Here is a 15,842-nt window from a genome sequence, read left to right on the forward strand (position 1 = left end):
CAAGACTTGCTGACACGGAACACCATCTGTTCTGATTTCATATAAAACAGTCCACCATATCTTCAAAGAGTTAGTTTTCTGAATGTCAAATTCTCCCTCATGATGAGTGTTGGACAGATACCAAACATTTCTTATTACATTCTTGGTTTCATCGGTGCATTGTATTTACTTCCTCACGTAGGTAAGTCTATTACTAAATCTTATCTTTATGTTGTTTTTATTAATTCTTCAGCGATTCCTAATTTCTACAAATTTACAGCGATTAATATTTGACGGTGATCAATCACCGCCACCCGGTTAGCTCAGTTGGTAAGAGCGTCGGTCTGTTGTGCGGGAGGTCGTGGTTCAAGCCTCGGCCGGACCAACACTCAGGGTCTTAAAATAACTGAGGAGAAGGTGCTGCCTTTGTAATTACATCTGCAAATGGTTAGACCTTCACGTGGCTCGGATGATCACGTTAATGGCGGTCCCGTCCCTAATTAACTAGAGACGTTAAAAGAGGACCACGAGTTTATCAGTTGAATTACTGTCAAGTGTTATCCTCTATAAACAAAGTTAATTATTATTATTATTATCATTATTATAAAGTTTTGATGATTAGTAAGATAAAACCAGTTTATCAATGAAAACCCTAACGATTTCTGATACGAACTTTGAAAACATTGTGGTTCAAAAAGTTCAAGGCAGTCACACTGCAATGTCTGCACTCGTAATCGACAAACGTTGTATCGACTGATGTTAAAGTGCACATGAACCCTTCGACAATACTTTAAGTACTGATTCTACATGAAGTAAATAGTTGAATGGTAAAATATTTCTTGATTTGAGTGAAGCGTTTCTAAGTTATGAAGGTTTATACTTCCAATATGCTAATGAGTGTGACGTCTAATAAGGCTTAATTAAACATACAAAATCGAACTGGTTCACAGATACAGTATTCAAAAAGCATCATTATTTTACTCATGGTTTACATGAAAGCTATTTTAAATTTTTATTTTCAAGATGGCCAGCATTTAGTATTACTATTTACAACAAAAACACTCAAATACCTTACCTGACGTCACCATTATTAACACGGAAAGCATATTTATTTTGCCCAAATAAAACGAAAAACGAATTTCTTTCGAATCATTCATATTCAAGAGACATAATTTCATTGTCAAATGCAAGTAACAATATTACATGAAAGTTGCTGTTTTGTAGACACAACAGCTCGCTTCACTCATTTCCCTCCCAGCGTGTTGTACGTATCTAGTGGAGGAACAGCCAGGTTTGTGTGGGACTACCATGTGCATGATAGAAGACTAGAGTTTCAACCTAACTCACCAGTATGGTCATTCATTGACAAGGGAGGAAATGGAATGGAAATCGGTAGTGATGACAAGTACACCAACAACTGGAGTTTTGTCATCAATAGAGCAACATGTCCACCGAGATTACTGAACCCTGATCGAGTAATCAGAGAATCCAATGCTACTCTAGTCATTACTAGTGTAACTACTGCTGATAACGGGATATATCGATGTAGTCTGGTACTTAAAGCAGGAAACCTATTGAACACCAAGTGCAACTCGTCGTTAAAGGTATTTTTTATAGTCTTTAAACCAACATTTGCATATATTGAACAGCTAAGCATTTAATTTCTCAGGTTGTTCTGTGTTTTTGCCATAAGTCTGGACCAGTTTTAAATAATAAAGTAAACAAAAAACAAAAAAATTAATACTTCTATATTTCATCTTCTACGTTTCAGTACGTCCTGTATTCTTACCAAGTCGCCCAACCAACTTATACTATATTATCGAGGGAGATAATCTAAAGATAAACTGCACAGCTATTGGTCCACCAACACCAAACATCACGTGGGTGAATATCACAGATGGTAGTATTGTTACCATGAGCCGAGGATCCGCAGGAAGTGCTGTACTGCAGATAGATAACATCAATCGATACCACACTGGAGTATATGAGTGCGAGGCAAAGAATAATCCAAACGAAGACGCAACCACAGCAAGGACAAGTGTAACAGTTTACTGTGAGTATATGGAATAATGAAAAAAATAGATGATATCATAATCTCTAGAATTTACAAAAGTTCAAAAGTTGCAAAACTCCTGAAACTGAATTTTCCTAACTTTATATAAATTTATTTTAGTCTTATGAAATAGACAATGCATCATTCTTGTCAAAAAGCGTCCAAGAATGACGGATGTCGTTGCTCTATTGAAGTGTTCACGTAAAGACCTAACCAAAAATGATGTTTACGGCAACAGGACTGAGCACATCTATAAAATGATGCTGTAATTCGTACTCCAATGCACAGCAATGCATTAATTTGTCGGCTTGATTTGGTTAACTCTGTCCATTTACGGTCTCATTAACGAATATTCTTCACGTCAGTTCTATATTAAATTCCTCAAGAATTGATAGCTTGTAAGAAAAGAAAAATGTTTCGTTTTTAAAATGTGTATTTTTAATTCTCAATTTATTCTTTATGCATTTTTTCAGACAAGCCGACGATTTCAAAAGAGCTGTCTATCAGTGATAATACTTCATGGAATGGCAGACAGGTGACCCTCAAGTGTATTGTCAGTGATGGGATACCCACACCAGATATCACGTGGTACAAGCCCAGTGGTCAGGAAATACCAACTGGTGTCACATCTATTGCTAAAGGTAGTCAATTGGTGATAACAACGAAAGATGGTGCAGACTATGGATCGTATAAATGTAAAGCAGCAAACATCGCTGGCAGTGTTGAACATGTTATCAATGTGACTCAGTTGTGTAAGTACGCTGTGTTTGAATGCATTTGTTATATTATCTCAGTTATATTAGGGGTAAAGTATAAAATGCAAAGAAATATCTCAAAAGAAAGCTGTCCTGTCACGTTTTTTGTGAAATTTTGTGAATTTTAAAATAAGATTTAATTACCGCCCTATCTTTTTCTGCGTGGCGTTGAAGTTGTGTTTGCTCATTCAGTTCCCCCAGGTGCTGTTACATTAACGATAACCGAGATTGAAGCGTCATCAGCAAATGTGAGATGGACCAAACCTGCTGATGATGGTGGAAGTCCTGTCACTGGTTACTTACTGGAAACTGATTCACACATCTTTTTAAGGACAATTGACACGCACACCGTACAAACAGGCTTGAAGAAGGACAGTCAGTATAGTGTTACAGTATATGCTAAGAATGATATTGGTTATGGAGTGTCATCGACCAAGATGATCACAACCAAGAAAACAGGTAAGTAAAACAAATCATTTGTTGGCTAACTATAAATTAACTTTATTTTAAAATATCAGCCTATAGTCAGAAAACCTTCAACTTTTTAATGATGCCCATTAAGACCTTACATAGTCTCCTCACTTGTGATACCCGAGTGCCGGGTTCGTACCGAGGGAGACCTAGATTGATGTGGCAAGGGAGTTAAATGCGTAATTTTTCCCCAGCGAATGATTTTATTAAACAACTGCTGATTACTTTACATCGCTCTTAATTAAGGTAGACCAGACATTCCAGAACTGTTGACTTCCCTACTCACAGAAGCCGAATCTAAAAGAAAAGTTCTTTTAACGTGGAAAAAACCTGATGACAATGGGGCAACGATTTCACGTTACACTATCTACATGAAAGAAGAAAATGAACAATCTGACTGGAATAAGATAGAGCATGTCAAAGATTCTCTTCTAGTGGAATGCATTGTGGGAAAGACAATTAAATATGGAAAGACGTACAAGTTTACAGTTACTGCGTGGAATAAATATGGAGAAAGCATCAAGGATGAACGTAATGTTAAAACTGTAAATATTACAGCAGATAAGACTGCATATGCCAGTGGTATGTACATGGCCTTAGTATTTTATAGGACAGTTTATTTCATTCTGGGCGAGGTATGGCCGGGTTAAAGAAACTTGCTTTTCGATGATCTCATAAAGAATTTTTTTTAATGATTTCTAAACTGTTTAACGTCTTAGGTAAATCAGTTAATAGCTGTCCAATGGGAGGCTCGAAGTACAGTAAGTCCTAAGAATGATAACAATATGAAGCAATTCTACGAGAATAACTCAACCCACAATATAACTCATTTAGTCATTTGTTGTTTATTATTAAAATTTTGACTTTTCTCTTCCCAGTCACTACTGTTCTTGGAGTCATTATCGCAATTCTCGTTCTCTCTCTTGGTTTGAATTTACTGCAATTTCTGTGGTGGAGAAAAAAAGACAGATTACATTGTAAGTGTGCGTCAAACTGGTCATTGCAATAGGAGTAACCTGTAGGTATCTTAGGATTTTTTTTTTCAATGAGAAATGGCCAAATAATGTTCTTCTCCCATTTCCTGGCAATGGGGAAATGGGGTTGGGCTTTGTTGTATTATTCCCAGCACTTCCCAGGAACCGTCCGGATCCAAAAACGATGCAACTTTATTAATATTGCAAAGTTTTTATGTGTCACATGCTTATGCAATAAACTTCACCGAATTTGACTTTGTTTTTTAACAACCACGTGACTCAAAATTCCTTGAGATATGATAACAATGTTGATCTAACAAGAGAAGCTAATGAGGAATGCTTTGTTATCGTCAATCAACAAGGCCGCTATGACGTAACATGCACATGCTATGTATAATTATGATTTCTTCATTAACTTTACATTTATATTGTCTTTCAGGTCTAAAACGAAAGCAAGGTAGCCAAAGGTAAAACATAATGAATAAAACATCTTGGATAAGAAACTTATAAACATGTTTATCATCATATATATATAATAACCTAAGTTTATGAAAATGATATATTGTTCCTCTTTTTGTTTAATTCCAGAACCAAAAAAGCGGCTGATGAGGAGATCTACTCTGTAAGTGGATGCCATTTACTTAACACTATATATTTATTCATATTGCCATTGATTTAGAGACTTCTTTTTTCTTTAAGAACGAACTTGAGATGGATAAAAAGGTGGTATCCGCTGTTACAACATCATTTCCACAGCCGCCTATCAATACAGGACCAGAATATGAAACCATACAACAGCTAAATGACATTGTAAGTCCTCAAGAAGAAATTCCGCCCGATCATCCCAGGCATTATGAGGATCTCAATCTCCCAGATACCTCTGAACAAGGTGTCCGAAGACCAGTGTACGAGCCACTTCGAACAAGATCCGTGGAACGCAATGTGCGGCTTGATAATAATAACGAGCAACACCCATATGAACCCCTGAATATTGGAAACCAAGACTCTACCTATGAATCCCTGCAGACTAATAGCAGGGAGTCTGCCATATGACAATAATATAAGTTCAAGAATATTCAGGTTAACGTGAAATGGTATTTTCATTTAGAAACGAAAGTGTTCAAGAGTGTTAGCCTTGAGTCATCTGGAATAGTGAAAAATGTATATATTATTTGATTAACCGAAAAAGTCAGTGTGATTTAGGAATAAAACTAATGTAAGAAGTAAGAATACCGAATATATTATTACGTCTTGTATAAAAGCATTGTTTTTAATGCGTAATAAGTATTAATGCAACACAATTAATGCAAATTTTTCCTTGAGTGTGACATATCCATCATATTTTTAAGACATCGAACGAAAATGATCGTATTTAATGGTCTTCATAAAAATGAAAGGCAATCTCCAAAGATGAAAAAAATACATGCAGTAATTCATTATCTAATATTTTCTGCTATTTTATCTGCTTTAAACTTATTGAGTTGGATGCTTTATCAAGATAAGCATGCTTTCCCTTTGAATTATCTTATTTGATATATTGACAGTGGTCTGTGTCTTGATTTTGCTTGTCGCGACGGTGACACCGTACTCAATGGTACTAAAGGCGAATACTACTGGCAGTAACGAGCATCCTGCGGTGGCGCTGTTGCACACTTCTACCCAGTCGTCACTCATGCTTTTTTAATGCACGCGCGATAGCTTTTGGAAACGAGAGAGAATAAGTGACGACACTTTGCTTTTATCTTCCTTCCTTCCCTTGATTCACCGCAAACTCACTAATTCCTTCCCATCAACCCAAGCGTGATATCGAAAAGATAAAAGAAGCGACTGGGTACGAGTCTGAGATCAATAAGACAAGAGAAGCGACTGGGTACGAGTCAGGCGTTGTTGTTGGTACTTACAGAGCCAAGTATGGAACGGCCGTTAATTTGCTAGAATACGTTTATTTTGGAGTAAAACAACGATTTTGCAGTTAAGGAACACAACGGAAAAATAAACAAAAAGGATAACAATTATTTGATTCAATTAAACGGGAATAAACTATAAAACAGACAAACGGTGGAATGAAGTACAAAAGGTCAACCACGACAAACGTGTTCATGTGCATAATTAATTTTTGCTTTTACAGCAGCAAGACTTGCTGATACTGAACACCATCTGTTCTGATTTCATATAAAACAGTCCACCATATCTTCAAAGAGTTAGTTTTCTGAATGTCAAATTCTCCCTCATGATGAGTGTTGGACAGATACCTATCATTTCTTATTACATTCTTGGTTTCATCGGTGCATTGTACTTACTTCCTTACGTAGGTAGGTCTATTACTAAATTGTATATTACTTTTTTATGTTGTTTTTATATGTTCTACAGTGATTCCTAATTTCTACAAATTTACAGCGATCAATATTTGACGGTGATCAATCAAAGTTTTGATGATTAGTGAGATAAATCCAGTTGGAAACCCTAACGATTTCTGATACAAAATTGAAAACATTGTTGTTCAACAAGTTCAAGGCAGTCACGCTGCATAGTGTCTACACTCATAATCGTCGAACGTGGTGTCGACTGATGTTACATTCAACCTTCAAAGCATATTATATGGAAACAATATAATCAGCTTTATTTTGCTCAAACAAAACGAATTCTTTTGAATGATTCAAACATAAGTTCATTTTAATAACCAAGTAACAATTTTAAATGGAAGTCACTGTTTCCTAGACACAACAGCGCGCTTCACTCAGTTCCCTCCCAGTGTGTTGTACGTATCTAGTAGAGGAACAGCCAGATTTGTGTGGGACTACCATGTGCATGATAGAAGACTAGAGTTTCAACCTAACTCACCAGTATGGTCATTCATTGACAAGGGAGGTAATGGAATGGAAATCGGTAGTGATGACAAGTACACCAACAACTGGAGTTTTGTCATCAACAGGGCAACATGTCCACCAAGATTACTGAACCCTGATCGAGTAAGCAGACAGTCCACTGCTACTCTGGTCATTGATGGTGTGACTATTGCTGATAATGGGACATATCAATGTAGACTGCAGCTTAAAGCAGGAAACCCTATTGCACATCAAGTGCAACTCGTCGTTACAGGTATTTTTTATAGTCTTTAAACCAACATTTGCATATATTGAACAGCTAAGCATTTAATTTCTCAGGTTGTTCTGTGTTTTTGCCATAAGTCTGGACCAGTTTTAAATAATAAAGTAAACAAAAAACAAAAAAATTAATACTTCTATATTTCATCTTCTACGTTTCAGTACGTCCTGTATTCTTACCAAGTCGCCCAACCAACTTATACTATATTATCGAGGGAGATAATCTAAAGATAAACTGCACAGCTATTGGTCCACCAACACCAAACATCACGTGGGTGAATATCACAGATGGTAGTATTGTTACCATGAGCCGAGGATCCGCAGGAAGTGCTGTACTGCAGATAGATAACATCAATCGATACCACACTGGAGTATATGAGTGCGAGGCAAAGAATAATCCAAACGAAGACGCAACCACAGCAAGGACAAGTGTAACAGTTTACTGTGAGTATATGGAATAATGAAAAAAATAGATGATATCATAATCTCTAGAATTTACAAAAGTTCAAAAGTTGCAAAACTCCTGAAACTGAATTTTCCTAACTTTATATAAATTTATTTTAGTCTTATGAAATAGACAATGCATCATTCTTGTCAAAAAGCGTCCAAGAATGACGGATGTCGTTGCTCTATTGAAGTGTTCACGTAAAGACCTAACCAAAAATGATGTTTACGGCAACAGGACTGAGCACATCTATAAAATGATGCTGTAATTCGTACTCCAATGCACAGCAATGCATTAATTTGTCGGCTTGATTTGGTTAACTCTGTCCATTTACGGTCTCATTAACGAATATTCTTCACGTCAGTTCTATATTAAATTCCTCAAGAATTGATAGCTTGTAAGAAAAGAAAAATGTTTCGCTTTTAAAATATGCATTTTTAATTCTCAATTTATTCTTTATGCATTTTTTCAGACAAGCCGACGATTTCAAAAGAGCTGTCTAGCAGTGATAGTACTTCCTGGAATGGCAGACAGGTGACCCTCAAGTGTATTGTCAGTGATGGGTTACCCACACCAGATATCACGTGGTACAAGCCCAGTGGTCAGGAAATACCAACTGGTGTCACATCTATTGCTAAAGGTATTCAAGTGGTGATAACAACGAAAGATGGGGCAGACTATGGATCGTATAAATGTAAAGCAACAAACATCGCTGGCAGTGTTGAACATGTTATCAATGTGAATCAGTTGTGTAAGTATGCTGTGTTTGAATGCATTTGTTATAGTATCTCAGTTATCTTTTTCAGCGTGGCGTTGAAGTTGTGTTAATAAAAATGGGTATCTGTTGCTCCCAATAGGCCATTTGCAACAATCGGTCATGTGCTTAATTATCACTTTGTACACGAATCAATGCATCGTATCGCGAAGGACCCTAGGGGAAGGCTCTTCTGGATGGCAAGCCAATTTTAAAATGCTTCGTATCTTGCAATAGAAAGAATTAGGAGAATATTAGGGAAAAAAGTATTTTTGAAAAGGTTTTGAATACGACAGCAATACAGCAAAAGTCCGAATTTTGTTGTCATCCAGAAACAGTCATCTGATTATTTCATGCAGATGGCTCATTAAAGATATTGAACTTCCCATCGTAATAATGCACCATAAATACCCTTCAGTTTCCCCAGGTGCCGCTAATCTCACGATACTAGACCAGGATATCCAAGCATCATCTGTAACTGTAAGGTGGACCAGACCTGGTTATGATGGTGGAAGTCCTGTTACTGATTACAATGTACAAATCAACACAAACCCACCACAAGAACAGAACACATCAAACACTGACCACGAGTTGACTGGTCTGACTAAGAACACAAGGTATGAAGTCAGAGTCTACGCAAGGAATGTGGTTGGTTATGGAAATGCATCTATCATCATCTTTACCACAAAGAAAAGAGGTAAGAATAAATACCGTTATTTTACACAATTTCTTGACCAAGATTACAATGGTTTGAGGCATTATTTAACTCATACACTTCGACCTTATCCCTTAGACAGTTCTTGCGTCTAGTTCACGAACTGAACAGTAGAACTGACTGACATCTATAGGATGCTGTAGTACGTCATACATTGCTTTCATAATAGAGTGTAAACCGTATATCCTTTAAATGGCACAAAAACTAAATAGCACTAAAAACTTTTTTTTTAATTGTTTCATTGTTACTATTTTGTATTAGAGCAGTTTTTAAAAAAGTCGTTGCCCTATATACGTGCCTTGACGTGACGCGATGTTTTTTTGAATTTGGTTGGGGGATATTTTTCTCGCGCAATGTTATTGGTCTGGCCATGCCACGACCCGGCGTGACCGTGTCCTCCCCGTGTTCATGCCATGTTTCGGACATTTAGCATTCATTACTTCCTAAGTATATTTAGACAGTCAGTAAGCTTATTTGCTTGGGTTTTGTGCTTTACAAATCAAAAGAAACAAACGGATACTTTTCGTGGTTAGCGGTTTCATTTTTTACGATATTTGGCCCAATATTTAGACAATAGACTATTTGTATTCTGGCGTCATTTACTACTACTACCAGACTCCATTGCACACTGTCTTTTGTTCTGTTAATTAGCACCAATTGTCTCACTATTCTCATGAGGAACTACAAATTTGAATAAGAAAGAAAATTCACGAAGCATTTTTGTAGTGGTAGTAAAATGACGCCATAATGCAAATGGCCTATTAAATGCGCATGGATGCTTTGACACGTTTTCAGATAACTCATACAAGGAATGAATTGACCCTTCAATTATAAAAAGTGTCTTGAATGAGAGGCTTTCATGAAATGTAAAAGAAATTATAGTGTATTAGGTAGGAAATCAAGCAAGATAAGTCTCCTTTTTGGAAAAGCACATATATAATCTAAGGTGGCCGGCGCCAAAGTCTGCTGCGCATGTCGCACATACGTCGTAATATTACTGCCATTCAGAGATTCGTATTTCTTGAGAAGGGAACAATCAAATTGACCAACAAATTCATTCATATTCGGTCTTGTGGGTGTGATCATATTCTAAGCTAATGAACACTAGTGTCCTATGGGATATAGATTAACTCGCGGCTTCTCGGGCTCCGCCCTTATGGCTTTCTATGTATAGACCCCTTCCAGCACTTTGGAATGCAGCTCAATCTAAGGGAGAAAACAATAGGTTTTAATTTTCAGAAGATTGGAATTCTTTTGTTATTGTCCCCCATATCGAGATTCTTGTCATATGCAAGGGATCTACTTTTGCTCGGGACTCTGTATCCGACAGAACACTTGCGTTTATTATATAATCCTTACATAGAAAGTGAGGTATTTTGTGCTTTCATCATTTAGGCCCACCACCTTTGCCCAGTCTTCGTCTTATCCAAAGTAAAGCAACTATAACATTGTCCTGGACAAAACCAGATGAAAATGGCGGTGAAATCAAGAGTTATACCATCTACCAGAAACTGGGTGTTGAAAAAACTTGGACACGTATTCATGTCGTCCGTGACTTGGCCAACTTGACGTACGTTATACACGCGATGGACCTAGAGCCTGGTCAGACATACTGGTTTATTGTCACGGCAACCAACGAGTTCGGAGAAAGTGAAATAGGAGATAGCAAGGGTCAGGAAGCGTATATTTTGCCGACACTGGTTACTACAGCAACCCAGGCAACTACTACAGGCCTTGGTAAGTGAGGTATTGACATGGGATGGAATTTACTTTATTTTATATCTGATTAATTGAAATAATGAGAACACGTACATTGAACTCAGAAATTTTGAAAACCAAAACCACATTTATTTTACAATATCTTGCAAATTTCTCTAGCGCTGATTGGTTATTTTTATCATCAATAAGAGGACAGGCAGATAAAGCTGACGTCAAGGAGGCGCGCTCTTTCTACTGGTTGTTTTGATCGCTAAAGATGAGAAGTTTTTATCGTTTTTGTGATTGTAAAAAACAAATAGACATCAGTTTTAATGTGTCTGTCCTCTTATTGACGATACGTTTCGTCATCACATTGTCAAAGAAGTGTACGGATCCACTTGGCTACGCCTCGTGAATCAACACTACTTTGACAATGTGATGACGCAATTTATCGTCAATAGGAGGACAGACTCAAAAAAAGTGATGTCTATTCGTTAAATTTAAATTCAATTGAAAACTTGTTTGCATCTATATATATTTGACTGACTAGTTGGATCTGACTAAAACAGCTAGCCCTGTTGCCCTTATGGACTATGGTCCCCCTATGGTCAATAGCCCGATCAGGCACTAGAACTAATTGCTAATGAGTTACACGAAACATTGGTAAATACAAAGTGAAGTACGTAATGCTTGTGACAATTTGATATAATTGTATCCATTAACATCATATCACTAGTTACCAATTATAACTCAATGAGTTAACAAATCGTCTTTTTTACTACACAGCCCCTTAAGCTATAATTATTTTAAATATATGAATTAAAAAAGTACTTCAAGAACATTTAAAAAAATCTGTGTGCTTATTTATGATATAGTATTTTAAATTGATTAACAGGTGGGCAATCGAGGAATAAATCAGACAAGCAAGAAAAATGCAGTAAGTAAAGTTTTTCTGAACAAATTCATAAAAGAACGATTTTTTTACACTCAAGACAAAAAAGAATTGACAATTTCTGATGTATTGTTTGTTTTACCCTATTTTATTTTCTTTGCCGGGTGACAGCGTTCTATACGTTTTTGTATGCTAATAGATTATTCATTCATGGAAGGCATTTTTCTTTTTTACTCAAGGTGCCACTGCATTAGCTGTCTGTGCAGCTTTCCTAGCGGTGTCTTTGATAGTTATCTTCCTCTTGCTTCTTTACATTTGGAGGAATATTAAAAGGAAAGGTACGTATTTGAAATATTCTAGATCTTTTTCTTTTTTTATGATTATATATTATCCTTACTTATTTAAGTATAGCAATCTCTGTTTATTTGTTAGTTGCTCTATCAAATGAAATTATTAAACATAAAAATGCAGTTAGATCTTGTCATTTAACAATAACTTAGACAGAAATTCTAACACATTTTTTTTCGTTTCTTTTGCATATAATGACTCCTGAAAAGAGCAAACAGAAAATACCGATACAAAAAGGTGATTAGTTTAATTTAACCACACTTCTATCTATGTCAGTAATATGCCAATAATTCACCATTTTCCATACATAGGTTCACTGGTCAAACACAAAGCATTCATTCAGTCGAGTTTGCAAAGGTTCAAATCCGAATAATCCTTTGAAAGTACCTTGGCGCCTCGCTTGAGCGCTTTGTATTTGACTAGTGACCCAATGTATGGAAAATGATGAATATAATGTTTTCCCATCACAAACCACGTGTCATTCCCTAGAAAATCATTTCTTTGTTTAAAGGTTGCACAAAAGATAACAAATAAATATGAATACAACTCAAACAAAGAATCTTATCAGCTCTCAAGGGAATGACAAGGGACCTAAAGTTGGCAAAACATTACGCCCAAGTGAATTTTGTCCATTACAAAATGTTCTATTGCTGGTTTTCAATCATTCCCAGAAGAGTGAAATAACAAAAGACACGGCGGCCATGTTGGTTATAGCAAAATAATTAATTGACAATTATTCGGTTAAACTCAACCAAGATGGCGGCTATGACGTCATGTGTAAATTAATGATTGATCCTTTCATTTTTCTTCATTAATTTTTGAATTTCAAGAGGCACCAGAAACAAAGCAGTTGAAGATCCTGTTTATGACGTAAGTGTTTGGTTGTTATCCATCATAGTTTACCTTAATTTTCGACTATCAATGCTAATTATTAAAAAAATCCATTTAATCGATTCTAAAACTTGTCATCATTTAACGATAATCGATGCAAAGGCCCTGTTACATTTTGTAATTTTTCGGCGCCTGCCTTGTCTTGTAACGCAAGTTGCTTCAGAATTGGACATTAATTCAAAAGGGTTGTCTCCAAATTGTATATGCGCGTAGCCTTAAAGATGTAGAACTCAGTAGTAGAACTCAGTCCTACCTTCGCAACAAATTGCAGCAACTTGCAACGCTTTTGCACAGTATGTCGCCCCTCCAAAAACGTTTTCTCGCAATTTCTAATGCATTATTTTCAAGAGCACATGCGCAGATTTCTCATTTCTTTCCAAGGAGCCAAAAATGTTACAAGTTGTTGAGATCGCGAAGCAGTGTAACATCTCACTTCGGTAACTTATAACATTCCATTTCCAAGCATGCAAGACAAGTTGCTTAATTGCACAGTGTAACAGGTCGGGCCTTAATAGTTTTTTCAGTTAAATGCTTATCTATTATCTCAATGAACTCGCAAAAATGTTTTTTTTTCCACAGAACACCCTAGAAATGGAAGAAAACAAAGACTCACACATTGCGGTATCAAAACATCTTCAACAGACATCCCTACCTGCAGAATACGAGCCCATAAGAATGTATCGTGATAATCATCAAGTCGAAATGTCCAGAGTAGATGGCTACAGCAGCCCCTCCACAGAAACGCCGAGTCATTATCAAGGACTATCACATTCTGATACAGCAGGTTCATCACAACGAGGTCAAGGTCCAACTTACGAATCCCTTCACCGTACACAGTTTAAACTACCTCTTGCTCAGCAGGCCAAGAAAGTACCAGATACTACGTACCAGCCACTTGGTGTCAGGCAAAATCCTACAGATTACCAAGACCTAAAGACCTATAATAACATGCATCAGCTAGAAAGCAACAGGAATGACCAGTCCATTATATAGACATACTTTGTATTGCAGTATTGAAGCATTAAATACATCGTAATAATGAAACGTAATCGAGCTTTTACTTCCTCCACCAGCCCCGGCAGTCCCCTTTTTCAATTCTCCCGTATCATTATATGACGAGACATGTGTCTTTCAATAAAGAATATTAATGAGGATGACTTTATCAGAGACTAAGTTGCACCAAAGTTTAGATGAAGACTTAGAGCCTCATGAAGGTCAGCGTCAAACCTCACTGCGCATGAAGGTCAGTCTCGCGTACGATCACCGACGACCCACGAAATATTATCGGCAAGTGTTCCACTATTGACTTTTGTATGCTTTCTTGGCCGTGTGGGAGCCTTTTTATGGGCGCACTACGCAATGAAGTACAAACCTTACTGCGCATGACATCGATGTACACACTTCAATGACTCTATAAAGATTCATGATCGTGATAGTCATTGCCGCTGTAATAGAAGTTTTGCACCATCACGTGACGGCAGCCATATTAGATGACAAGAACAATATAATACTAACAACAGGCAGTCCAAGCTGAATAATGGACGTGGGCACGTGATGGTGCAAAACCTCTATAGCGTTTTCCACGGATGACGTCACAACATTACATCATGGGATCGAAATTCGGACAAGCCAAGCGCACATTTGACATGCAGCCGATAATGTTTTGTAGTCTTGTTGTTTTCGAATGATGGAAGAGTTATGGAGGCATTTATGCTTATTTGTTGTTCCCTGTAATTCAAAATATCGGTTTCTATGTGAAAACTAACTTGCAATCATTTCTATAAGAGCAATGGGGAAAACAATGACGGATTTTTTAAATTTAATTTATCTGTGCCATCAAAACATTAGTATATGGCATGGAAAAACCTTTAAAACTTCAAGAAGCAGTACTTAAACTATACCATTTTTTAGTGCTATTCAACATCTTACCCCATGTTGAATTAATACTGTGAATATTGTAAGAAGTGTGATAGGCACTTTAATGAAATAGAATAAACAATTGATGGGTTGCAGTTAAAAGACAAAAACATGGCGGCCATTGTGGTACCGTTAACAATGGCTGCTAAAGAGAAATATTTTGTTAAATGGTACCGACATGGCCGCGATGACGTAACGTGTAAACGAAGAATAATTAAGATTGAACGTAACATTTACCGTGGGATCCCTTAATTTTTATAATACAACGGCTTTAATTTACCGCACTCTGATTGGTTGTATGTTCAATGCTGTGGGATAACAAGTATAGTAGGCATAGTCTGCTTTGTTCTGAATGCTTTTTACTTATTTTTGTTTACTTTACTTTCCATAAATTGTCCTAAATTAATTCCATAATCAAGCAAAGATTTTTCGAGGGATCCTTTCTACCAGTCTTTCTTTTTTCTCTTAGCTTACGATATATATTTTCTCAGTCCTCCTTTTCTATCCTTACTTTCTCTGCTCCTTTAGCTCAGCGTACATGTTTTATTTTATCTCATATTACTCTTTTCTAGCTTTTGCAGAGTTCTTCGTTTGCATCTCAAACATATGCCACATTTCTGCAATCAATTTTTAATTTTCACACAAAAACAAGTATTATTTACATCTATTCAGGCAAACGAACCGACATTTTAAGTCTCTATTCTTTCTCAGTGACTTTGCTCGTTGAGCAAGTCAAAGTTTCGTCGCTTCATCATAGGGATCTTCCAGTAGTAGTAGCTTAGATACGGTTTCTTTGTCTTCTTTGTCGTCTTGCTCTACGCTGACATAAACGTTGTTCACAGACAT

At 36.7% G+C, this 15,842-nt stretch overlaps 2 protein-coding genes across 2 annotated transcripts; both read left to right on the forward strand.

Annotated features, from left to right (window-relative positions):
* Positions 1-5: 5 nt before the first annotated feature.
* On the forward strand, positions 6-5,555 carry LOC148913869 (neural cell adhesion molecule 2-like). Its single transcript, XM_089024233.1, has 11 exons — positions 6-181; positions 1,204-1,583; positions 1,804-2,032; positions 2,506-2,784; positions 2,980-3,246; positions 3,505-3,840; positions 3,978-4,019; positions 4,137-4,235; positions 4,672-4,699; positions 4,821-4,854; positions 4,932-5,555. The coding sequence occupies exons 1-11, from the start codon at positions 100-102 to the stop codon at positions 5,283-5,285; spliced, it is 2,130 nt and encodes a 709-aa protein (XP_088880359.1). The 5' UTR covers positions 6-99; the 3' UTR covers positions 5,286-5,555.
* A 910-nt stretch (positions 5,556-6,465) lies between these two features.
* LOC148913870 (neogenin-like) lies at positions 6,466-14,200 on the forward strand. The gene is made up of 11 exons (XM_089024275.1): positions 6,466-6,544; positions 6,918-7,331; positions 7,499-7,780; positions 8,254-8,532; positions 8,954-9,232; positions 10,646-10,987; positions 11,844-11,885; positions 12,080-12,178; positions 12,398-12,425; positions 13,019-13,058; positions 13,659-14,200. Exons 1-11 carry the CDS (start codon positions 6,466-6,468, stop codon positions 14,070-14,072), a joined length of 2,298 nt encoding a protein of 765 aa, XP_088880401.1. The 3' UTR covers positions 14,073-14,200.
* Positions 14,201-15,842: the final 1,642 nt, after the last annotated feature.

This window comes from Actinia tenebrosa, unplaced genomic scaffold (genome assembly GCF_029948245.1).
Source record: "Actinia tenebrosa isolate PJP-AT-01 unplaced genomic scaffold, QUT_ActTen_1.0 PGA_scaffold0__85_contigs__length_37466705, whole genome shotgun sequence".
NCBI classification, from domain to species: domain Eukaryota; kingdom Metazoa; phylum Cnidaria; class Anthozoa; order Actiniaria; family Actiniidae; genus Actinia; species Actinia tenebrosa.

Bases quoted from the DNA above. Each gene is read 5' to 3' on its own strand.
- LOC148913869 (XM_089024233.1), top strand. From the start codon at position 100: ATGATGAGTGTTGGACAGATACCAAACATTTCTTATTACATTCTTGGT. The intron at 1,584-1,803 runs GTATTTTTTATA...TATATTATCGAG, and splicing joins AGTGCAACTCGTCGTTAAAG to GGAGATAATCTAAAGATAAA. The intron at 2,033-2,505 runs GTGAGTATATGG...GCATTTTTTCAG, and splicing joins GACAAGTGTAACAGTTTACT to ACAAGCCGACGATTTCAAAA.
- LOC148913870 (XM_089024275.1), top strand. From the start codon at position 6,466: ATGAGTGTTGGACAGATACCTATCATTTCTTATTACATTCTTGGTTTC. The intron at 7,332-7,498 runs GTATTTTTTATA...TCTACGTTTCAG, and splicing joins AGTGCAACTCGTCGTTACAG to TACGTCCTGTATTCTTACCA. The intron at 12,179-12,397 runs GTACGTATTTGA...ACTCCTGAAAAG, and splicing joins GAGGAATATTAAAAGGAAAG to AGCAAACAGAAAATACCGAT.